The sequence below is a fragment of the Drosophila yakuba genome, chromosome 3R (genome assembly GCF_016746365.2).
Source record: "Drosophila yakuba strain Tai18E2 chromosome 3R, Prin_Dyak_Tai18E2_2.1, whole genome shotgun sequence".
Lineage (NCBI taxonomy): Eukaryota > Metazoa > Arthropoda > Insecta > Diptera > Drosophilidae > Drosophila > Drosophila yakuba.
In genome coordinates, this window is record NC_052530.2 from 9,644,629 (window position 1) to 9,661,656 (window position 17,028).

Below are 17,028 nucleotides of genomic sequence, written 5' to 3' on the forward strand. Positions count from 1 at the left end.
CAGACTTTGCAATTTGGAGGGAATAAAGTATATATGTATATACTTCATATACAACATGTACATTTAGTAATTTAGTAAAATATGTTTAACGATCATCTTTTAAAATCCGCTTATGTATAATAGAATTTTAGATATTATGTTGAATTTATGTTTGATATTCTTTTAGATCCTAGTTATATCTATTAGCACAACAAAATATTGCTGTACTTATTATTTTTATTTAACAGTTTAGTTGTTAGCTTCTTAGTTTGTGGAACCTTAGTATGCAGCAATTGTCATTGCTCAAATTTCAATTCAATTCAAAAATTGTTTACCATTTTTTGGAAAACAAATTTCTTATACAGCACAGTAAAAGTTCATTCAACTTTTTGAGAGAATGTACAGAACCTTTTTAAAGTTACATAACCTATAGAAGATCACGTTCGTATTTTTATCATGTTATCTTAAGAGTGAACTTTATGTTATGTTCTGTAAGAATTTAAATACATAATCATTTTATCTTCCTAAAACGATCTTATGCAGCGCTATAAAACGAAGTAATTGCCCACGCATTGGGAACGGTCAATCCCTTTCGGTATGAAGTGAACCTTTCCCCAAAGATCTTTCCCTCTTTCGGAGCTGACGGGCTTAGAATCCGTGGCCAAAAGCATGTGCACACCCACAGAGCTTAGCGCCACGAACAGGAAGTACAAGTTATTGCCCGACAACAATCGCAGCCGAGAAGCATTTAATAAATTTCGCCGTCACCGCGAAAATAACGCTTGCTGCCGGCGTATTGGGCCAAAGCAGAGCAGAGCTGGCAGCTTGGTTTACTATAAAAGTTGTGATCGGACACAGAAAAGTATCATTCGCAGATCCAGTTCACTTCTGTAAAGAACAACCAATCAGCACTCCTAGTAACATGGCTTTCAAGGTGAGTCGTTGGAAATCCGGGATCAATTGTTTACGAAATTTTATTGGGAGCTCTAACGCCTTTTTATTTAGTTCGTCTTCGCCCTCGCTTTCGTCGCCGTGGCCAGCGCCGGCTATGCGCCCATCGCCGCCCCACAGGTGTACCATGCTGCCCCGGCTGTGCCCGTCGCACAGAAGGTCGTGGTCAAGGCCGCCGAGGAGTACGACCCCCACCCCCAGTACCGCTTCTCCTACGGAGTCGACGACAAGTTGACCGGCGACAACAAGGGACAGGTGGAGGAGCGCGATGGAGACGTGGTCCGTGGAGAGTACTCCCTGATCGACGCCGACGGCTACAAGAGGACCGTCCAGTACACCGCCGACCCCATCAACGGATTCAACGCAGTCGTGAACCGTGAGCCCCTGGTCAAGGCCGTCGCTGTTGCCCCAGTTGTGAAGACCGTCGCCGCTCCCGTTGCCCACTACGCCGCCCCTGCTGTCGCCCACTACGCTGCTCCCGCCGTGGTCAAGACCGTGGCTCCAGTTGCCCACTACGCTGCCCCTGCTGTCGTCAAGACTGTGGCCCCAGTGGCTCACTATGCTGCCCCAGCCTATGCCACATATGCTGCTCCCACCCACTACGCAGCTCCCGCCCACTATGCCGCCCCAGCTGCCACGTATGCCTCGTACTCGGCTCCCGCTGTCGCCTACCACCACTAGATCCTGGCTGAAATCGACGCTGTACATATTTAGAATTGTTGGCTTTATTATTACTGTTCATTTATTTATTGACAGCACCAATAAAAAAATGCATTTCAGTATGTAGACATATATCACGAGACACAAGAGTGTTTTGAGTTGCTTATTCAAAGGTAGATTCCTGGCAAAGGACTCTCAGCGGTCGTTCACATTGTCCTGTTCTGGTTTGCATTATTTATGTGCTTGTTTTCATAACGAGTTTGTGCGAAAAGTTCACAGACATGGTAGGAACCAGCCTCGCAAAAGGATTGCTGCAGTCTAAGGGCAATGAAATTCCTGTGGTGTTTTTGGTGGTGCAGTCTGGACTTTTGTTTAGCGATTCAGGGATGCTGCCAGGGGCAACGAACTGCGTTGGCCTGCTTGATGGTTTCTTGATCCTGATCCCGATCCTCTGTCTGTCTGAAGGGCAGACAAATTTCTGGGCTTTGTGGCGGTCATTTCCATTCAAATGGAAGAAATCGTCCACCGCAATGCAAAGAGAATCCCTTTGTTGTTGATTTCTGTAATATAAAACGGAAATTATGGGGTCATGACTTTACTTGTCGGGTGATAAATGGTCCTATCAGGGTCCTTATCGGGGGAGCTGAGAACTAAAGTTCGTACTTTTTCTAGTTTGAGGCAGAGTTGCCTCAGTTACCCACAGCTGCTATTGAAACTTTAGGGGAGCTAGACAGCGTGCACCTGTTGTTTTTTCTAGAGAACGATTCTGAATTCAAGGCTCAAAGTTCTGAAGGGGCCCTCGAAGGTCAGACCTTGAGTGTAATCTCAGCGAGCCAACTGCTTCTCTCGACATCACCCTTTTTTGAAGCCGAAGTCCGACTAATCAAGTGGAAGATTTCCGATTTTGGGTGCTCCGGGTCGTCGATACGCACCCTAAACCCTTCTCAACTTAACCATCGTCATAATCATCCAGAGAGCAACAACAATGCGAGCTGACAATGCAATGCATTGCGGACAAAAACAGAAAGCACAAGCCTGTGAAAAACAAAGGAAAGAGGGGCAAAATCAAGAAACATGACCGACGAAGGAGTTAAAGGATCGTCGAACATCAACGGGGTAAACAGGCTTTTGACCACCGACTTGCGTATAAATAGCAGGCAGGGGCTCCTTGTTAGCTCATTCAGTGTTTTGTGTTGAGTCCGAGAGGTTCGGGATCAGGAGCAGCTTGCGTTCGCGCCTTGGGGTCAGTCAGACCAATCAAACCATCAAAAACTCACCTTTGGATACCTTCATTCTGGATACAGCCTGCATCCACAAAACGAAATGGCAGATACATAGAGGTAACTTTTTAGCATGGGCATTTGAATTTGTTAATACGAAATGTTGACATAAAAATGCAATTGATAAATTGAATGTTGAATAAAAATTGCAACCGATACAATTCTTTCAGAATTAACCCGTCTGTCTCGGCCTTGCAGCTGCTACCTAAAGATAACAAAAAACTCATGGATTTGGCTTCCACATCCCAAATCAACACCCAGTTGTTGACTATGACAACCCGGATCCGTCTGAGAACTAAGAGCTAGGCTCCATTAGGGCTAGCACCTGACCAGAACACCCATTGGCACTCATCATGGAACATTGAATCGTTGGAAGGCCGCACAACACCGCACAACAGCCATCCACCACCCACCCATCCATCACCCACCAAACGTCGTCTCGGCCCTTTGGACAAAATTTACATTTGAGTTTAAGTTTAGGTGTAAACAATAAACAAAAAACAACAATAGGCTACCAAAAAAAGAGAAAAAATCCCATTGATTATTTATTTTTCGGGCTTACATCGGTATTTGGTAATTGATCAGATTCTTAGACGATGATCAAGAACTTTCTCCTAAGATTATTTAAATGCACAGCTTATTGAACTTGTGCTTGCGGGCGTTCTAAAAGATTCTGGAAATTATATTATTTCTTAATTGAAATCACCACTCTGTGATTCTGGGTTATTATTAATATTTATATTCAATATTTGAATAACTATCCTGGACACACCCATTTTAAACCTTATTCGTCACCTCCGTGACTTTTACTTTGCAGTGGAATCTTAAAAATAGTACACAAATATTTCGTTATTATCTTACAAGAAAGGCCACACTACGAACAATAATTTATGTATATCAAGGTCAGGTCCGGCAGCACAGCCTACCAACTGTATGTGAGCCGATTGCCACCAGAAATCCAGCAAACAGTCAGCAGATTTCAAAGGTGTACGCACAGGTGCTGCTGCTGATGGTCTCGCCAGTACTGCCAAAATTGAGACATGAAGAAAATGGTAAGTGGACTGGTTTCTGTGCAAGTTTAATTGGCATTATTCGAGTCGCCAGCTGGACAGCGGTTACTCCGCTTTGTAATCGCCATAAACTATTTCCAGCTTAACCCTTGGCAAAGTGCGCTCGCCCGATGATTAGGCCAAACAAGTGCCAGTGCTCAAGTGCTGGAGTGCTCGAGTGTTTCCCTCGGAAATTAAGCAAACTAAATTGTAATTAACAGAGGTTTTTTCAACAGTTGTCCAACAGAGACAATGCCTCTTAGTTAGCCGGCCGTTGACGGTCAGCAGGCTACCGAAGTGATTACTTTTATTATTTTCAATACAAATTCGTTCCGTTGGAATTTTTTAATTCGCCGCAGCATTGACCCCACAGTGGGCATCGTGGTGGGCTGGTCAGGGGCGAGAAGCCTGCTAATTAAATTAAGCCAGTCTGACGGCCACTCCTACTGCCTATTTCTCGGCCTAGCCTATCCTACGGGGATACGGCTGTGCTGCGAGTATACATTTTCCAACATTATTTCGGTTTTAGCCCGGCACTCGACTTCGACACCCGGACACCCGGACACCCAAACAGCTCAACCAATTTCCAACAAACACTCGGCCGGTGATCAATCTAAAATTTTCACCGCTTCTGTCAGAAATGTGCGTAGTCGACGACATGGGACGACATCGACATCATGTGGCTTAGTTGTCCTGGTCCAGCACCTCTCTCCCAAGTACCTTAAAACGCTGACAGGCAAACCCCGAAATGCTGGTTGACGAATGAGCTCGAGGCGGGTGAGTTTTCTCTGGGGAAAGTCGTAAAAACAGTCTGCCTGCGCCCGAAAAACTCCTCAAATGAACCATGAATGGCGGCACCTTTTCTAATAAAATATTGTCAAATATCTTACTGCATCGCAGTTATATATATATATATATATAAACAGCATATTTTTATACCCGTTACTCGTAGGGTAAAGGGAATTTAGAGTACCCTTCTCTTCTACGAGTAACTGGTATAATAAACTTATGGCAGAGATTTGAAAATTGCATTGACAAAATGTTTCAAAGTAAAGCAAATGCTTAAATAAACGAATATATGTATATGACATTCTGAAAGAATGGGATATTCAGGTTAGGATATATAGGATAATGGATTGGTTTACTTTTAAAATGTATACTTCTGCTTTTTGTATTAAGTATCAATTTGGAATATGGTCTAGAAGTGTTGGTATTGTAAAAAGCTCAGTAGCATTTCTTACTTAGATTAATAACAACTAGTAGCTATGACTCTAAAATACATCAAAGAAAACACATACAAATTTCTTATTGAATTCAAACTTCTCGCGAAAACAACACATTTGATCGTCATGCGACTCAGCACAGTGTACTGGCTTCCGGTTAGTTTTTCATTTTGAAGCTAACGGATCTAGTTTACTGGCATTTCCCTTTCAGTTTTAGCACCCATTCCTACGATGACTTGGTGGAATAGAAGTGAACAGGAACTGGTTTGACTCGCGGCCAGACGCACGTCAGACGAGATTTGAATCGTTCTTATAATCTCTAGACTCATTGTTAGATTGTTGGGTAATGAGCTCGGGCCTTTTCGAGAACAACAAAGAGTATAAAATTGGTAATTAAAGCGTTTACTAGAAAGTGAAATTGAATTAAAATTGAAATTGAATTAATGTGAATTGAAACTCAAAATGAGTGGCGAATTAAGTTGGCCTTAAGCGGTCATTGATACCAGGACTTGCTTTTCCAATATATTAATAGATAGGTCGTAACAAATAAATTAAAAGTTTCAAGTTAAGATATTAAATATTTCAGGCATAATTTAAAGACAATTGGTTACGATTGTAAAAAGGCTATTGGTTGAAAATCTTACAGTCCACTGATACAAATTAAAATCTACCTCGGGTAGTAACTGATATTTGTAAATATACTAATAATGATTTAGCTTAGCCAAAAGAATCGTTTAAGTGTGATACATTTCACTTTACTGTACTTGAATTACTTTGGCAAAGACCTTCAAATGAAATTCTTTCCATGCCAGCCGGCACAACATGTTATTACATCACTTTGTCGCCAGTTGAGTCACTTTGCTGCCCAATTCGACTTCGACCATGATTGAGCACTTACCAATGCCACAATTATAGCTGTAAAGCAGAGAGCAGAAAGCTTCAACCTGAAAGCTCAAATGTTACTTGTTCATTAATCCAAGTGATGTGATCTTTTTTGGGTCATTTACCATTGGGGGATAGAGGAGGTGTGTCGGTGTGCAGTTGAATTTCTCTATTTTTTCTGAGTGTGCGCGTTTGTGTCAAGTGCAATGCTGTTCATCGATCAAGCAACGTTTTATTGGGTTACTTACATGACTCGAGTGTGCCACACAACCACAAGCCTCAATCCCCCCTTCATTCAAGCCCCTTATCCGCGGCGGGTTGCTCGCTTAAGTCTTTTGTTTGTAACGACTTTGGTTGCTTTGTTCGCTATTCGCCGTCCGTTTTCCATTCATAACAATAGCGAAATGGGTGTGACTCGTGGGTGCAAATCTTTTTGGGTAAATCTACCGATCTGCGGAGAAGGAGGCATGCAAATGAATTACGATCGAAGTGATTTCTGTAAGCAGCCGAGTTAAAAAGTGAAAGAAAGACCTACGATGAGACAATGGGCCAGTGATGTGTGGCCAACGAAAATTTCGTCTATAAATACAAATGCATTGGCGGTTCAATTATTATTCAAACCACGCACTCCACAGAAGGAGGACAAGTCTCGCTTCTTTCGCTCTGCAATTTGCCAACCAACCTCAAACGCTCTCCAAATGGCTTTCAAGGTAAGCCAAGGCTGATGTAATTCGCACCTTGGCAACAGACCATAATGTTTTCTTACCCTTCCAGCTAGTTGCTCTGGTTTCCTGCTGCCTGGCAGCCGTGTCAGCTGGACTTATCCCTGTGGAGCAGCACGAGCAGCATCCCCAGCTGTACCAGGTCCAGCAGCCCCAGCATGTGATTTACCAAAAGCAGCACGAGATCCATCCCCACGGCCATGAGGTGTATCCCGATGATCCTCATCCCAAGTACAACTTTGCCTACGATGTGCAGGATGCGCTGTCCGGGGACTCGAAGAGCCAAGTGGAGTCCAGGGATGGGGATGTGGTGCAGGGCGAGTACTCCCTGGATGATGCCGATGGTTTCCGTCGCACAGTGAAGTACACCGCCGATTCCGTCAATGGATTTAATGCCGTCGTGCACCGCGAACCACTGGCCCATGTGCACCACAAGGTGGTGGCAGCTTCTCCTGTTCAGTACCACCACGCCCCTGCCGCCCCCGCTGCCGTCATCAAGAGCTATGCCTCCCCTGCCCAGGCCTATGTCGCTCCCACCTACGCAGCCCCTGCCTACACCGCCCCCACCTACGCCACCCAACACGGTGAGCATCCCCAGGAGCAGGAGCAGGAGCACCAGCAGCACCACTATGCCAGCTACGAGTCCCCCGCCCACTCCCAGGCCGCCCACGAAGGCCACGAGTACTACCACCACCAGTAGGGAGTTTCCAGCCACAGATCAGATCACCTGACAAGCGAAAGTATTATCATGCACCCCATTATGAGAACTCATTTAGCTCATTAACCTAGTTCTGTTGATTAGTCGTAATCTATTTGTAAATATCCTCAATAAAACTTTCATATTTCAATGTATGAAATTTGGCTTAATTTCCTTCAGGATGATACACTTGTATTAGTTTCGGGACAATTAGCTTAAGAAATGTATCTTTTAGTTTAAATACTTTTAAAAAAGTCAAACTGTTTATGGCTTGACTCGCAACTTTAAATTCATTTGAAATTACACTAATGATTATCCAATTCGGGTTTCTCGAGTGTCTGAATACCGTTTTTCAAAAAAAATTCGATACTTTTATCTTTTAGTTTATATTATTTAAAAAAAGTCAAACTGTTTATGGCTTGACTCGCAACTTTAAATTCATTTGAAATTACACTAATGATTATCCAATTCGGGTTTCTCGAGTGTCTGAATACCGTTTTTTAAAAACCTTCGATACTTTGCCATTGGAATGTCAAGGACAGAGAAGTGCCAAATACTCGAATTAATGATTCGCATTATTTCATTATTTCATATCAATTCAAATCGCCCTAGGCTGACCTGATTAGGAACGTATTCATATGGAACCGTGTTCTTTTAGGATTACATTCAGCAATAGCCATCTCACACAAGCTTACCGAATAATGTGATTCTGCAAGGGGCTTGCATAAAAAAAAGTGCGTGCAAAATTAACAAGTGACGTTAATTTTATGAAGTGTGCGATTTACATTTTAAGCACTTGGCTAGTATTTCCCGATTGGTCATGATTAGCGTGGGCAATTTAGCGCGAATATTTGTCCGTGCTCGATTTTCGCACTTAAGTGGGGAGGGGTAAATGGAGACCGGTTTTCAGACTTGCCAAAATATCCGGTAGCAACAATCGCACTTTTTGCAATTTTAATGTCGCACTCAAATTGAATCTCAAATTACTTGGGACATATCTGCTGGGATCGAGTCCGACAACTATATGTACTGATATACAGGCTCTGCCGCTGACTCGTACCAAAAATATGTGTGTCCAATTGCGGCCAAGAAATAATTTGCTCCACATTTCCCACACAAAGGTCTAGCGCAACCACATTAGCCAGACCTTTTGGCCTTTCGCTCCTCTTTGTTAGCCAGCTGGGTTGCTCGGCTTGGGCTTGTCTTTGGCAACGGTTGAGTGCCAACACAGGGGGATAATAATCGACAGCCTCGGCACTGGCCAATGCCCACCTTGGATCCCATTGAAATCACACCTTGTGATATCGTGTTGAATTCGCTTCAAAATTATGGAATTCCTATTTCAAGTTTAAAACATCTACATTAGTTTCAATCAAATAAATTTTTATTTGTTAGGAATTTTTTATCATAGTATGTCTTAAAATTAAAAGTTACCCCTTAAATTATTATACTGGTTATTCGTATCATGAAATGTAGAATGAAGAGTTTCCGAGCCTATACAATGAGTATATTCTTCGTCAGAATCCCACTCGCTGTTCGTATGTCTGCTCATGTGAACGTCGAGATCTCGAGAATTATTATTGCTAGACTGAGAAAACCCAGCTTTATTTAGCTAAGTAACAGGTATCTGATAGTCTATTATAAATAACATATTTTATTAAACTTTGTTTGCTCACCAGGAGTGCAAGCTTGTATTAATAACCATACGACAGCCAACAATAAGACATAGTATATATCCTATAATTATAAATAAATATATCAAATAATATAAAAATATTACTAATAATAATAATTTAATTTATTATATTTATAAGGAATTTATAAGCCCGAAAATGGTGATACTTCTAATAGTAACTTCAATAAATATGTAAGTCTAAAGCGTTGCTAGTAGAGTAAAAGGGTATACTAAACACACTTTTGAAAAATGATATGATAATTTTTCCCATTTTTGTTAGTCTTGTATATTTTTCCCGATTTGCCAAAAATTCTGTCAGGGTTGGAAATTCTCCTTCGCACTTCCATTAGCTGAGTGACGGGTATCTTATAGTCGGGGAACTCGACTGAAGCATTCTCTCTTGTTTTCCTCCTGGACAGTTAAAAGAAGGAAAACAAAAAGACTAAAGGAGACTATAAATACCCTATGAAAATATTTTTGCCCCCGGTATAAAATATGGCTAACACATCCAAATCAAAACCCTTAGTAGTGTGTCATTAATCGAGAAGGCTATGTCCCTGACACAATTATATTCTGATGAAACAAATTAGAAATTGCTTTTCCTGCCGATTAATAAATTTCAATAGATTTAGATTTTTTGACTTTGAATAAAGCTTGAGTTAATTTTCAAAAATATTCAAATTTCAATAAGCCAACACAATCATCGGAATCATAAAAGCGTTTTGTAAATAGTATTTGTGTGTATTTGTAGGAGGTGGTTGTAAAACTATAACAGTAACGGGTTGAGAAACGTAAAGTGGCAGTTCTTAGTGGTGTTAGGCAACAGCGGGGGCGGCGTAGGAGGTGTAGGTAGCTGGAGCTGCGTAGTGGGCAACTGGAGCCACGGTCTTGACCACAGCGGGAGCAGCGTAGTGGGCGACAGCAGGGGCGGCGTAGTGGGCAACGGGAGCGGCGACGGTCTTCACAACTGGGGCAACAGCGACGGCCTTGACCAGGGGCTCACGGTTCACGACTGCGTTGAATCCGTTGATGGGGTCGGCGGTGTACTGGACGGTCCTCTTGTAGCCGTCGGCGTCGATCAGGGAGTACTCTCCGCGGACCACGTCTCCATCGCGCTCCTCCACCTGGCTCTTGGAGTCTCCAGAGAGCGAGTCCTGGACATCGTAGGCGTACTTGTACTGGGGATGGGGATCGTACTCCTCGGCGGCCTTGGCCAGAACAGGCTGGGCGTGGGCAACGGCGACAGGTGCATGGGCATAGGTGGCCACGGCGGGGGCGGCGTGGTACACCTGCTGGACGGGAAGAACACCGGCGCTGGCTGCGGCAATCAGGGCGAAGAGGGCGATGAACTGAAAGAGGGATACTGGTTAGGATATGGGGTCTTTGGCGGGGCTAAGTCCTCGGAACGAACCTTGAATGCCATTTCGATTTGGATTGATTTGGCTGCTGCTGCTGCTGCTGTTGGTTGCTGGAAGGCAAAGTGAACTGTGAGGGCTACTGGGCCAACACTTGACTTATATACCGAGATGGAGCTATTTCTTCAGCTGCTGCTACCATTGAATGGTTGAGCTTGCTTTTGTCAGCTGGCCACGCTCTTAGCGTAATTAGTGCAATTCATTTATGCTAAACGTGTGTGGAGAGGGAAAAGTGTAGCTTAAGGGCGTGCTCAATCTTTGTATCTCTGTGTTTTGTCATCAAATAACTTCAAATTATCTGAGAGATACGGAAAGCGTGCGCTTTGACACCACCATTGACCAAAACCAGTTAGCTCACAAGTTAATAAGGCAGCATATAAGTCGCTTAAAATGTAATTAACTTAAAACATCTTAGAAACCTTATTAAATTAAGATTATTATTTTGTATCGCATTCGATTTCCGAAATTGGAAGATAGTTCATAGGCGAAAAACTGGTTTACTTCATGAAAATTTTCTAATAACGCACTTGTATTATTTATTTTGGGTTAACAAAATTAAACACTCTATGAATGTTATATTTTTTATTATTTATTATTTAATTATTAAATTATGATTTTAACTTAAAATGTTAATAATGCCCTACTAAAATCCTATGGAAGCAAGCCAAAATATTATTATTAATTTAGCATTATTATTCAGGCTCATAGCATCAACGCTATAACATAAGTATACCTGTTACTCGTAGAGTAAAAGAGGGTATACTAGATTTGTTGAACAGTATGTAACAGGCTGAAGGAAGCCATATAAAGTATATTCATCCATATATAGAACCAATATCCGTCTGTCTCTCCGTATGAGCGTCGAGATCTCAGGAAGCATAAAAGCTAGAAAGTTGAGATTAATCATGGAGACTCCAGAGACATAGACAGAACAGCTCAAGTTGGTTGACCCATGCTGCCACGCCCACTCTAACGCCCACAAGCTCCCCAAAACGTTTTAAATAATAAATAGTTTAATAAAACAGACACACACTACACAACTGTTCTGGAAAACGTTTATTTTGTTATGTTCTTCATAACAACCGAATAAGTGAATAATATTTAAATGCCTCCAGTTTTAAAGAAAATAGTAATTAAAATTAGTTTGGCGTAATCAATTAAGTGCAGCTGCTTACTTCGATCGAGCACTTTTAAATGGACAGAACCGAAGAAGGTGCGTGACAATTTTTACATGCCACCGGCGCCGCTCGAGGTGATGCGCCAAAAATGAATTCCAATTAGGTGTCATCAATGTCACCAAGTAGCGTATAAAATCAACGGCTCACACCGGATCAGACATTCAGTGTTTGACTTCGGCTCAAGACAGCAGTTAATTAAATCCATCCAAGTTACAATGGCAGCAAAGGTTTGTGCGACCAATTGAAGGATAAAGGTTCCCGGGGACTACCAGTGGATTTTAAAAATACCTTCGCATCATATTGCCATCTTAGAAAGATCCTAAACAGCGTGTTATTTATTCCCCAGATTGTTATCGCTTTGGCTTTGTTCGCCGTAGCTCATGGCGCCGTTCTCAGAACTGCTGCTCCTGTGGCTGTGGCTCCTGCTCCGGTACCAGTTCTGGCCAAGACTGTTGAGCTGGAGGAGGTCGATCCGCATCCTCAGTACACCTACAGCTATGACGTGCAGGACACCCTCTCCGGCGACAACAAGGGGCACGTGGAGGAGCGCGATGGAGACGTGGTCCGCGGAGAGTATTCCCTGATCGACGCCGATGGCTTCAAGCGCACCGTGACCTACACCGCCGATTCCATTAACGGATTCAACGCCGTCGTCCGCCGTGAACCCCTCGCCGCTGTTGTGGCCGCCGAGCCGCTGGTGAAGGTCGCTGCTCCACTGGTCAAGGCCGCTCCAGTCGCCCCCATCGCCCCTGTCGCCTTGGCCGCACCAGCTCCCATTGTGCGCTCCGCTCCCGTGGTCGCTGCTGCTCCCCTGGCAGCTACCGCGCCCTTCCTCCGCTCCGCCCCTCTGGCGGTGGCTGCTCCCGCTCCCGTCCTGCGTACCGCCTCCTATGCCACGCCTCTCCGATACACCGCCCCCGCTTACACCGTCGCCCACTTGTAAATACCAATGCGAGCGTTGTTATTCTGATCCCTTGTTTTGTTTCTATGATAATAAAATGTGATTTGTTATGTTAATTTGAATTGCGGTTTTGGGCATAGAAGTGCAGTTATATTATCATCAACTCTATTTAATTTCAGTTTTTGTACTTTCAAAAGTTTTCTTAACTGTTTCATTCCTAATTGTTTCCGATTTTGATACTTTACCAGAAAAAGGGACAGATATACTCGATACATTACTTTAGCATAGGCACGTCAGTGTAATTAATTATATGTGCTTTTATACTTGAAAGCTGTAAGGTGACATGTACTGTATTTGTTTTATATATTACGCATTCACATGTCTGCAAAGAATGCCTTATTTAATCTTCCAGTCTGCTTGAATGTCTGAGCAGGTTAGTTTATTCTTGATACCTTGATGTGTGTACTTAACAAATATTTGTTCAATTATTAATTCAAAATAGGTAATCAGTGTAGGTCAGTTCCAAGCGTTTTGCAATCCTGAGCTGATTGTACCGGTAACATGATATACCACTCAAGGCAGAATGGTGAAAGCGAGCGATTCGCAATTGCTCACGGAGGGTCAGAAAGACAAGAAAATCCGAGGGTCTCTCCTAAGCCACTAAGCCGCACCAGATCGCATAAGAGTGTATACATACATATGTGGCCCCTGGCGTGGGCAGTTGTAATTGCCCCTATTCCAGTCGATAAAATAATAAGGTAAATAGCTAGCGGTAATGCAATAATAAATGTTAAAAGTAAATAGTGACAAAAATGATTTGCCCAGCAGCGAATTAATCAGTTTCAATTCATTTTTCGCATTTGCTTTTACCCCGATTCAGTGGGTATAAAAAGCAGTACTCGTGGTCCAGTAAATCATTCCACAGCTTCTCTGTCTTCGCAGCAGTTAACCACGGATAACCACCAGCCCGCTTCCAAGTCTAGAGTCATGGCCTTCAAGGTGCGTAATCCTTACATGGCAGCCTGATCCTTTTCATTACCTCACATTTCTCCCCCAGTTCCTCGCTATTCTCGCCCTCGTTTCGGTCGTCAGTGGCGGAGTGCTTCCCGTCCAGCAGGTGTACCATGCCGCCCCCGCTGTAGCCACCTACGCTCATGCCCCTGTCGCCGTTGCCCACGCCCAGCCTGTTCTGGCCAAGGCCACCGAGGAGTACGATCCCCATCCCCAGTACAAGTTCGCCTACGATGTCCAGGACTCGCTCTCCGGTGACTCGAAGAGCCAGGTGGAGGAACGTGATGGCGACGTGGTCCATGGCGAGTACTCCCTGATCGATTCCGATGGCTTCAAGCGCATTGTTCAGTACACCTCCGACCCGGTCAACGGGTTCAACGCCGTCGTCAACCGCGTGCCCCTGGATCACGTGAAGACCGTGGTGAAGACCGTGGCACCTGTGGCAGTTGCTGCTGCCCCTATTCCAGTGGCCTACCATCAGCACCACTAAGGAACTCTTTGTGAACTGTTTGTAAATCGAATAAATTGTTGAATATTTCTAAGCTGAAAGAAATCAAAACGCATTTTACTTTAGGAGCTCATTTACTTTTTTATATATATTTCATGTTAAAATAAATTCGTATAACTTAAATTGAAAAATACAAATAACCCCAAAATTATTCTAGCCTTAGAGTTACACAATAACCTTAAGTAATCAACTTAAATGGCCATCGCATGGGAGCAGCCCTGGTAGCATTCAACAATCGTCAATGGAGCCGCTTACGCTGCACTACCTTGGTTCCTCTTAAGTCCCTCTCAAGCCGGTAATAAGTCATTAAGGGCCCAAATTGATCAGGCGTTCGCGTCCGACCCATTTTACACCAATCAACGAAAATTGGGGTAGACATCTGATCGCAAAGAAACGCATCGACCGGAACATTTCAATAAAAACATCTGCGTCGAAGGCTTATTGAATTTAATGCATGTAATGCGGTCCGCTTTTGGAGGAAACCTGTTAAGGTCACTTAGCTGCATCTTTGAAGCGGCCAGAAACCTTTCGCCAAGTCGCTCTGCACCGTTTGGGTCCATTTGAGAATCATATACGCGACATCATGGGACCCGAATTATTTTCCTTATCTGGCAAGTGCAAAAATGCCAAGGCTCCTTAAAGGGGACAGTGAAAAGCGGACAACATACAATGGACAACGGACGAGGAACGAGGGACGACGGACGGCGAGGGTTAAGGTCAAAGTCAGTTGGCATTGTTAATTACCGTTGGAGCGAACGGACTTGGCTGCCCATTTCCATTCCCATTCCCATTTTCGGCATGTAAGTACATCGGCCCGGAGATCCACGCCACCAGCTCAGATTTAATGCCAGTGCGCATGCGCAACTCGCGGCGAGGCCCATAAAGTTAACCAGGCGAATTACAATCATGCTCGTGTCGCATTGAAACCAGACCATTGAAGCCAGACTTAAGGCCCCGTTTACACCGGCTCCATGAATGAGTAAACGGCTTTGGGGCTTCCCTCTTCAAATTTATATGCGCTGGAACTGCTTTATGGACCTTCCATCGGTCGGTCCCAGCGTTTCTGGCATTGCCTTTGCTCTTTTGTCGCGCATTTTGCATTTTGTGCGTTCTTGAACGTGTTGGACTGCGGTTTCGCTGTCCACCTATGCGACATTACTTCATTACTTCATTGTTTCTTTATTGTGGCAGTAAGTGCTACTTTGTCAGTAGCTGTCGCTTAACACGCGTTCTTTCTTCAGGGGCGGCCTTGAAAGTAATCGTGGGAGAGTGAAAGTGAAAGTTTCGGTTGTAGCCAACCGGAGTTCAATGAAATGAGGATTTTATCTGATTGCTATGTTGTGAATGCCTTCCGGAGTGGCAGAGAGAATATATGTTTATTTAAGATGTTGGCAAACAAAAGCCCGTATTATTTTCATTTCTAAAAAGAGTCATATTATAAGAGCATTAATTGCAATGTCTCATAGTAATGTCTGTAGAATAGAAACATTTCTTAACGACAATGATATATACTATGCTATGTTCAAAAAATTATTTTTATTTGATCATTAAGTCATCAAAATATTTGTATAACAATTTCCATGTAAAAAAAGTAATTTAGCTGATATCTTTATATGGCTAAGAAAAACAAAAAATTGTTGTATCAACAAATCATCCTTTAAAAAACGTAATGTTTCAAATCCATAATCAAAACTTGTAAAGTTTACTGGTTAAAATAAATAATAACAATAGAACTGATTGGCTGTTAATTAGCATCTCGCGGTATTCGCTATTCCAACAGATAAGAAGCGAAGTAAAAGTTGTGAAGCACACATATTCCCAAAAATATAAGCCAGCGCAATATTCATTCAATTAGAACACATCCTTTATTTCAATAACAACTAACGGCAATTGTCGGGTCGTGGTGGACTACTCTTCAGCATTTCAATAGGCGTACGAGATGAGAGGCGAAGCGAACTGGGTCTTGACGATGGCGGGTCCAGCGGCGACCAGAGGAGCGGCCTTGACGACGGGCGCAGGGGCGGCGTAGGCGAGGGGAGCTGGGGCGGCGGCGTAGGCGAGAGGTGCTGGGGCGGCGGCGTAGGTGGCGGTCAGGGGGGCGGCACGGACAACGGGAGCAGCGACGGCGGCACGGACAACTGGGGCTGGAGCGGCCACGACGGCAGCGGGAGCGGCGGCAACGGCGGCCACCAGGGGCTCACGGCGCACGACTGCGTTGAATCCGTTGATGGGATCGGCGGTGTAGTCCACAATGCGACGGTAGCCGTCGGCGTCGTTCAGCGAGTACTGGCCCTGGACAATGTCGCCCTCGCGAGTCTCCACCTGGGTCTTCGAGTCACCAGAGATGGCGTCCTTGACGTCATAGCCGTAGGTGTACTGGGGATGGGGGTCGTACTCCTCCACCTGGGCCACGGCGGCCAGTGGAGCTGCGGCGGGAATGATGCCAGCGCTTGCCACGGCGATGCAGGCGGCGAAAAGAATGGTGAACTGCAATTGTTCCAAAGAGTTTCTTTAAATAGTTTGAATATTTCAAATCGAGGCTTCTTTTTGAATTTAAGGATCGATAATTTGTTAGAGCTCCAAAAATGTAATACAAGGAAATCGATTTTATTAAACTGAGCTGCTGATTCAAAAATCCTCTTCGTTTTCATCACTTGGTCATCACTGTATCCAACACTATAGAACTTTTTCCTTACTTTGAATGCCATTTTTGGTTGTGTGGGTTGCTCTAGATACCGAAATTGGTGGTGAACTGATTTGAACAGCGTCCAACTGGGGCTTTTATACCGCCTCGATGGCACTTTGCCCGGGGGTTCGATGTCAGCGACGTGCACTTGCGTCACAGCGCCACGCCGCTCATATCAAATGCGAAGCGCTGAAGACTAGAAGCGGCTCTT

At 44.0% G+C, this 17,028-nt stretch overlaps 6 protein-coding genes across 6 annotated transcripts; 4 read left to right on the plus strand and 2 right to left on the minus strand.

The window, feature by feature from the left end:
* Positions 1-324: 324 nt before the first annotated feature.
* Positions 325-1,732, plus strand: LOC6536139 (larval cuticle protein A2B). Its single transcript, XM_015192098.3, has 3 exons — positions 325-420; positions 523-913; positions 985-1,732. Exons 2-3 carry the CDS (start codon positions 902-904, stop codon positions 1,609-1,611), a joined length of 639 nt encoding a protein of 212 aa, XP_015047584.1. The 5' UTR covers positions 325-420; positions 523-901; the 3' UTR covers positions 1,612-1,732.
* A 4,887-nt stretch (positions 1,733-6,619) lies between these two features.
* Positions 6,620-7,598, plus strand: LOC6536140 (cuticle protein 18.6). The gene is made up of 2 exons (XM_002096705.3): positions 6,620-6,734; positions 6,799-7,598. Exons 1-2 carry the CDS (start codon positions 6,723-6,725, stop codon positions 7,444-7,446), a joined length of 660 nt encoding a protein of 219 aa, XP_002096741.1. The 5' UTR covers positions 6,620-6,722; the 3' UTR covers positions 7,447-7,598.
* A 2,225-nt stretch (positions 7,599-9,823) lies between these two features.
* On the minus strand, positions 9,824-10,602 carry LOC6536141 (larval cuticle protein A2B). The gene is made up of 2 exons (XM_039375720.1): positions 10,530-10,602; positions 9,824-10,467 (listed from the first exon to the last, which is right to left on the minus strand). Exons 1-2 carry the CDS (start codon positions 10,539-10,541, stop codon positions 9,934-9,936), a joined length of 546 nt encoding a protein of 181 aa, XP_039231654.1. The 5' UTR covers positions 10,542-10,602; the 3' UTR covers positions 9,824-9,933.
* A 1,324-nt stretch (positions 10,603-11,926) lies between these two features.
* On the plus strand, positions 11,927-12,728 carry LOC6536142 (larval cuticle protein A2B). Its single transcript, XM_002096707.3, has 2 exons — positions 11,927-11,938; positions 12,058-12,728. The coding sequence occupies exons 1-2, from the start codon at positions 11,927-11,929 to the stop codon at positions 12,652-12,654; spliced, it is 609 nt and encodes a 202-aa protein (XP_002096743.1). The 3' UTR covers positions 12,655-12,728.
* A 747-nt stretch (positions 12,729-13,475) lies between these two features.
* LOC6536143 (larval cuticle protein A2B) lies at positions 13,476-14,176 on the plus strand. Its single transcript, XM_002096708.3, has 2 exons — positions 13,476-13,611; positions 13,670-14,176. The coding sequence occupies exons 1-2, from the start codon at positions 13,600-13,602 to the stop codon at positions 14,111-14,113; spliced, it is 456 nt and encodes a 151-aa protein (XP_002096744.1). The 5' UTR covers positions 13,476-13,599; the 3' UTR covers positions 14,114-14,176.
* Positions 14,177-15,973: 1,797 nt separating this feature from the next.
* On the minus strand, positions 15,974-16,879 carry LOC6536144 (larval cuticle protein A2B). The gene is made up of 2 exons (XM_002096709.4): positions 16,828-16,879; positions 15,974-16,618 (listed from the first exon to the last, which is right to left on the minus strand). The coding sequence occupies exons 1-2, from the start codon at positions 16,837-16,839 to the stop codon at positions 16,055-16,057; spliced, it is 576 nt and encodes a 191-aa protein (XP_002096745.1). The 5' UTR covers positions 16,840-16,879; the 3' UTR covers positions 15,974-16,054.
* Positions 16,880-17,028: the final 149 nt, after the last annotated feature.